Here is a 6826-nt window from a genome sequence, read left to right as displayed (position 1 = left end):
AGCTTACCAGGTTAAAATTTTACTAGTTGTTGCCTTACTGTGCTAGTACAAACTTCGTTACTTTGGCATGCTGGGAAAATGGTTTTAAAGCCGGAGCGGCAAGTAGGGCAGGTGTGTCTAACCTGCCCCCAAAGTGCTCTTGTTTTCCATTAAAAGCTGCGAGATTAGAGTTTTCCTTGGGGCTTTCGGAAAGGAGGCAAGCTGGAGGGAGAATACTTTTGGAATAACTGGAAGTGTCGTAAACTTCTGTTGACAGGCAAATCACACAGAGAGGGAGATTTTTCCAAACAGGAGGGCTAAGAATGAAAATGATTAATTATAAATGACGTGATTGCACTGAAAGGCAACTGAATCAGGAAAAGTGGTATCACCACTGTAGGCAGAAATAAAAGCAGTCATTAGGCAAAGTGTCAGTGAAATAGTAATAAGGCCTTAATTTTTTTTTTTTTTTTTAAACAGTTTTTCTCCGAGCAGACGGCTGCAGCGTAGGTATGGGGGCAGTTGTTTGGGGCACTATACCCCGCAGGGCTGCCGGTGCCCTCTGTGCAGCGGGTAGTAGGCTGGATGGCTGGGTGAGGCAGGAGCGTGTGCTTATAACCACACTTGCATAACCTGGAGTGAGGGGTTGGTATCGAGGTGGTTTTTACTGCCGCTCTCTGGTGTTAAATTACATTTGCTGAAAGGCATCAGTTGTGGGTGTTTGAGGTTTGGGTTTTTTAATGGACCTGTTTACTTCTCTTCAGCTAGCGCTCCGATTCAGTCCCTGGCTGTCAGGTGCCTCTTCCGAAGGAAACGCTTCCCATGCTGTCAGGAGACTTGACCTCAGCTCAGAGAAGACAGAACTGCTCCAAGAAGGGCTCTCTCCTCCTGTTCACGAAGCAAGAGGAACTAGCCAAGTTTCCACTCAAACCAGGGAACTTTTCTCCCTGATGCGTTGCCTGGGTGCTTCTCTCCGTCCCGAGCCTCTGCTGAGCTGAGGACAGTGGCAGGTCGGCCCCGCTGCCAGCCTGGGCAAACGAGGCGTTGGCGTACTTTTACGGGAGCGCGTAGGATGGTCTGTATACACCCAGATCTGTGCCCGCTTGCTCCCAGCAGCTACTGGTTTTGATGCGCCTTTTCCCCCCGCTCTCCATGTGCTGCCGTTGGGCTCTCCTCCGACTGCCGGCCAGGGTGGACGCCACATCCCGCGATGCAGGCAAGGGGCATCCCAGCCCCGCTCCCCTGCAAACACAGGGACCTGGGGGAGGCCGACTCCGCATCTCTTTCTTTTCCCCGGTCCTGCCTCTCCCCAGCCCGGCTCTCCAAGCTCACCCGCCGGGCCTGGGTTTTCCTTCCCCCTGTCAGGAAACTACCGCAGCGTTCCCGGCCCCTTGGCTGCGGGGCCGGTGTTGCAGCTGCCCGTGGGATGTATGCCATAAGGGAGGCTGGTGGGGAGCCCTTAAGCGTCCATCCACGCACACGCGTGTCCGCGGCCGCCAGCCCCCCCCCCCCCCCCCTCCCCGTGGCGCGGCGGGAGCCGGCAGGGGCGGCCACGTGGCTGCCCAGCCCGGGGGGGCGGGGCCAGCGCCCCTGTCCCGGCCCCGCCCCAAACTTCTCGCCGTTACCCAGCACCGACACGTCAGTGCTGCTGGGTCCTGGCAGGTGGGTAAGAGCTAGAGAAGGCAGCGGCGGGTGGGTCTGCGTTTCCTGATGGTTTTTGCGCAGAAAAAAAGGTTTGTCTTTATTTCTGTCATTCTCGCCACTTTTGGTCGTTCTTTTAGCTTTTTTTTTTTTTTTTTGTTATTTGTTAATTTACCCCTGTCAGGGCGTAGCAGCCAATTTCCGTTTCCGCCTTCGTGTCCGGTCGCGGAGGGCGGCCGCGGCGGGACGAGTGAGGCAGGGAGCAGCGGTGCCGCCGCCACCGCCATGGAGACGCTGTACCGCCTGCCCTTCGCCGTGCTCGAGTGCCCCAACATCAAGCTGAAGCGGCCGAGCTGGGTGCACATGCCCTCGGCCATGACCGTTTACGCTCTGGTGGTGGTGTCCTACTTCCTCATCACCGGAGGTGAGGCCGGGCCCGCTGTGAGCGGGACACCCCGCTTACGGAGTAGCTCTTCCTCTGCCCCGGGTGGCAGAGCCACTGCTGCTGCCGCCGACCCCTTGTCCGGCTCCAAATGGGGCGTGAAACGGGAACCTCGGTCGGCTCCGAGCGTCCCTGCGGCGTCGGGGCAGTTCTCGCTGTTTGCTGCCGTGCGTCAAAGGTGATGCTTGCTTTTCTCCCCACAGGGATTATCTACGACGTGATTGTGGAACCTCCCAGCGTGGGGTCGATGACAGACGAACACGGGCATCAGAGGCCGGTGGCCTTCTTGGCGTACAGGTAGGAGGACAGGAGCGGGGCTCTGCCCCCCCACTCCCCCCGCAAGTGAGGTGCTGCAAACGCTTAAGCGCAAGTGAATAAACCCGGCTGACAGAGCTGTGCATCTCCTTTTTGTGGAGCTCTCTGTGCAAGGCAGGATCTGTTCTGTATCAGTCTCTGGTTTGCAAATATTTGGGAAAAAAAAAAAGAAAAAAGCAGCACTGAAAGCAAAGGAAGTAGAAAACCTCAGCCCTTCTAAAACTTCTAAAAATGAAAAGTCTGGTAAGAAAAAAGATTTGAGCTGGGAGTACTTCTCTTTTTTCCAAACCCTTGGTATTGAAGTTGAGTTTTATAGCAGATGCAGACGCATTTGATCACACTTCATAGCAGCATACATAATGTTTGTGAAACTTTTGGTTCTGGTCTTTTAAACTCTAACATAATTGGGACTTTTGTGTCTGAGGGTGGGGAGCGTAATTACAAATGTGTAACAACAGTGTATTCTCTGAGTTTTTTGCTTTTATATTGAAAATAAGCTAGAGACTGCTAGCAACAAATTGGTCTGAAGAGGGTGAAATCTACATTTGTAACTGTTTTTTATGTGTGTAGAAACAAATAATGTTTTTTGTTAAATACCAAAAAAGTTCTTTGAATCTGTGAGGTCTGTGACAGGTCACATGTACAGATTTTGACTTGAACTAGGTGTAGTATATGTCAGACTGGCTTGGATTGTTGGAGTGTAGATGAATCAGGCTACTGCTGGGAGTTGACAGCGCTTTAGTAGAAGTCAGTGAAAACAGTGTGAAAGAAGATGAAGTTGTTTGTTTTCAGGATATGAGACAATAATGATAATCTTAATTTCTGTATTAGTGTCCACAGTAGTTTCATCCATGCCAATTTTATGAGGCTGCTAGTATTGCTAATTACAAGGATAGGAAAAAGGTTCAGTGACTGTGGGAAGCAGGAGGCTCGTGATCCAGGTGCAGTATTTCCGCATCTCGGCTTCCCCTCTCTCCATCTGAACTTTGTAAGAAGGAAGTCTGGCCATGTGGACCAGGGGACTTTCAGGCTGTGTCCCCACAATCGATATGTGCAAGTTCAGCAAGCTGGTAGCAAAACATACTGCAGGCTGGAACCGGTTTTGCTGTGTGCTGGAACCAGTAGATGTTTCATGTGCTGACATAGTGCTTTGAGTGGGATTTGTACTGAGATGAGGATTCAGGCACTGCTGCCCAAACATCGGGATGGACATACGGCTTGGAAAGCTCAGTGGCCATGGGGTCATGGTTCCATGCCTCGAGTCATCTGTGACACCAGGTGCTACTTCGGACCAGATATTTCTGAAAACCGATGAGCTTGCGTGGTAGCCATTAGTATACAGTGTTATGTATAAAACCACTAGTATGCTTGACTGGTCACATTGCAGACTATCAGTCCCAGAGATAAATTGCCTATTAAAGCCTTGATGTAATTGCATAGTGTCAGTTTCCATACCTACTTCTTGTTAGAAAGTCAGCCATCAAAGTTAATCATCCTGTTGAATTTGTACAGCTAAAGCAGGTTGAGTACATGGGGTTTGAAATATAAAGTTTCTTTAAAACTAATCTTTTTCTGACTCTCTCTTCTTCCCTTCCCTCCCCCCTTTTTTTTTTCCTTCAGAGTAAATGGACAATATATTATGGAAGGGCTTGCATCCAGCTTCCTCTTCACAATGGGTGGCTTAGGATTCATAATTCTGGATCGATCCAATGCACCAAATATCCCCAAGCTGAATAGGTTTCTTTTGCTCTTTATTGGATTTGTCAGTGTGCTTTTGAGCTTCTTCATGGCCAGAGTTTTCATGAGGATGAAATTGCCGTAAGTGATTTAATACTCTTTCAGCTTTTCTTCTCTTTTGTGGCTCATGTGTGTCTCTGTTAAATTTAAGAGTAACAGAAAATACAGTGAGGTATGGTCAAGATCTGCAGCTTGGCTATAAGTTGCTTTTTTCAACGCTTTTTTGGAACAAGCTACCTCAAATGAGGTGGGGTGCTTTTGGGGCCAGCTACTGTAAGATTGCACTGTGGTTAAAAAAAAGGTGACAGTTCCTGGTATGTCAGAAGATATGATTAGTGAGTCTGACTTAGAATTAATTTTAAGGTAGACTGAATATGTAATGGTCGGGTAAAAGTAATTACAAGATAGGCCTTTGAGGAAAAAGCAAGTGTCAAAGAACTTGAAAAAAGGCAAATGAGTTCATTATAGTGACAGTTTACATGAGAGATCATAACTAGAAGAACTGATGGCAGCAGTAACAAGTGTTCAGAAACATCTGAAGCAGTCTTGAAGATGATGTCTCAGGGTTTTTTCGTTGCTGGAAAACTGAATGTAACATTGATGCATACGATATACTTGACATTTTAATACGCCTATATTCACACATCAAAAAGTAGGAGAGATCTCGAGGCTATGCAAAATCCAAATGCAGGATTTTCAATTCCAACCCCCTCTTTATTTCTCAGTCCGTCTATTTCATTTAGAATAGCTGGAACCTGGTGTTTGGAGGTACTGGTAGTTAATTTTTGGAGTAGCTCCATGAGGTGTTGACTTAACAACGAAAGTCATTCCTTCTTTCTTAAATATATTTTTTTAACCTCTGTAGTGTAGTTAAATGTAGTTTAAAAGTTTGTTTCATAGCACAGAAGTGACAGGTTCCTTGGCAGCAGGTAGCTGGATAGGGACCTGCTCTGTATTTTCTTGCTTCATTGATGCTTTATATTTTGTTTCATTAAGTACATGTGTGTCTTAACAGTTCTTTTTCTTAAACTCATTAAAGAAACAGGGCTTCAGAGAAATGGAAGAGAAAGAGACCAGAGTTGTGTTGAGTGTCAGAAAAAGTTGGGTTATACTGAATATCTTAACACTGGTAGTTTGTGTAAAGGGTACAAATAAAGAACCTTTCGTAGCGTGTAACCTGTGCTTCAAAAATTCAAAACAATTACCAAAGCTAGATTGAGAATGGGCTAATCAACTTTCAGTGTTCATTGAAGAAAATCAGCTGAGGGAGGAGCGTGTAGTTAAGCAGGCCAGTTTGTACCTTGGACTGGATTTGTTGTTTTAATTAGCCTTGATCAGCAGGGTTTTTGGCAGTCTGAAGTTTTTGGTTTAAGACCATATTTCTCTTGATTTTTGAGGCGGGCTGCCTGTGTTTGCTAACTTTTTTTCTAACTTAAATTTTTTCTGTAGGGGCTACTTGATGGGTTAGTACCTCTTGTGATGTATGAAAGCCCAAGCTGAATTTACTCCTCTTCATGAAGTGTTTAAGAAGAAGCAGCAAGAAACAAATTCCATAGTCACCATCAACAGGAAAGAGACCTGGCTATAAGAAACAACTAGGGAAAGAGTGCTTTCTCTGCAAACAAACTTTCACTACCAATGGCTGATTTGTAGTTTTGAAGCGATGTTTTATCATTTCTGTTTTAGAGCTTTTGAAAAGAGCAAGTTACCTAGCTGGGTTTTTCTTTTTATATCCCAACTCAGTATGAAGTAGAGAACTTATCTTTAGCTCTACCTGAAATAAGTATTAGCCATTGGCTTGACAGTTCTTTGTTGCAGGTCTGTCCCCTCTTCTCTGTGTGGGACAATTACTTGTGTGAATCAGAGAAGAAACACCTGAAACATCTCTTCCCAAGTTATAATTAGAAAATTAATAACTTTGGATGCTTTACAGTCAAAATACAATGTGTCTGAAATGATTTCAAAGGCACCTTTTGCCTTGATACTAATGGCTCTATGTGAGCAAATCCAGACATGCACTGGGAAAGGCAAACTGTATGAATGTGCATTTCTTTTTGAAAAAGTGTATGAAAGGAGCCAAATAAAACTTATTTTCTACAAAATTATTTGAACACTATGCAGTTTCTGAAGCTTTCTTGTGTGCATGGCCTGTTCTACATCCAGGCTTGAGATGCCATACCGTACCATGACCACATAATTTCAGCTTTATTTTTCACTATTGGATAATGATTTATTTTTTTTTTTAATATCAGGGACAAGAAACCTCATATTTTCCATGAACTTGTACTGTATCCAAATGACATACTGTTATCAGTAGCCTGAAGCTGCTGCTTTTTTGTGTGAGAGGTGAGGCTCCAACTTATTTTGTCTTCATTTTCAAAGATTGGATGTTACTATCGTGTTTTCATTGAAGTAATGTATTGCATACTGGGGGAAGGATCCGTCTAAATCTCCATAAATGTCTTTTTTGAAAGCCATGTTGTTTGAAGCACTATTTTCATCTGTATAATAATTGTCAGTGAGAAATGTTGTTTATTCCACATACTTAATCAAATTTCTGAGCTAGCTCTTAATCATCTGTCCTCAGGATATGTCACTTCCACTCCCTCGTTCTTACATACAACGTGACTTCTGCATTTGCTCATCTTGCACGTTATTAAGATTTAAGGTAGCTTAAGCTGTTTTATGAGGCTCATAACTGCAAAGTTTCCA

General features: G+C 45.2%; 1 protein-coding gene across 1 annotated transcript; it reads left to right on the top strand.

Moving 5' to 3' along the window:
• Positions 1-1812: 1812 nt before the first annotated feature.
• Positions 1813-6219, top strand: OSTC (oligosaccharyltransferase complex non-catalytic subunit). The gene is made up of 4 exons (XM_049815413.1): positions 1813-2044; positions 2266-2359; positions 3998-4195; positions 5564-6219. The coding sequence occupies exons 1-4, from the start codon at positions 1906-1908 to the stop codon at positions 5580-5582; spliced, it is 450 nt and encodes a 149-aa protein (XP_049671370.1). The 5' UTR covers positions 1813-1905; the 3' UTR covers positions 5583-6219.
• The last annotated feature ends 607 nt before the right edge of the window (positions 6220-6826 follow it).

This window comes from Accipiter gentilis, chromosome 12 (assembly GCF_929443795.1).
Source record: "Accipiter gentilis chromosome 12, bAccGen1.1, whole genome shotgun sequence".
Classification (NCBI taxonomy): domain Eukaryota; kingdom Metazoa; phylum Chordata; class Aves; order Accipitriformes; family Accipitridae; genus Astur; species Astur gentilis.
This window is presented reverse-complemented; position numbering and strand designations above follow the sequence as displayed.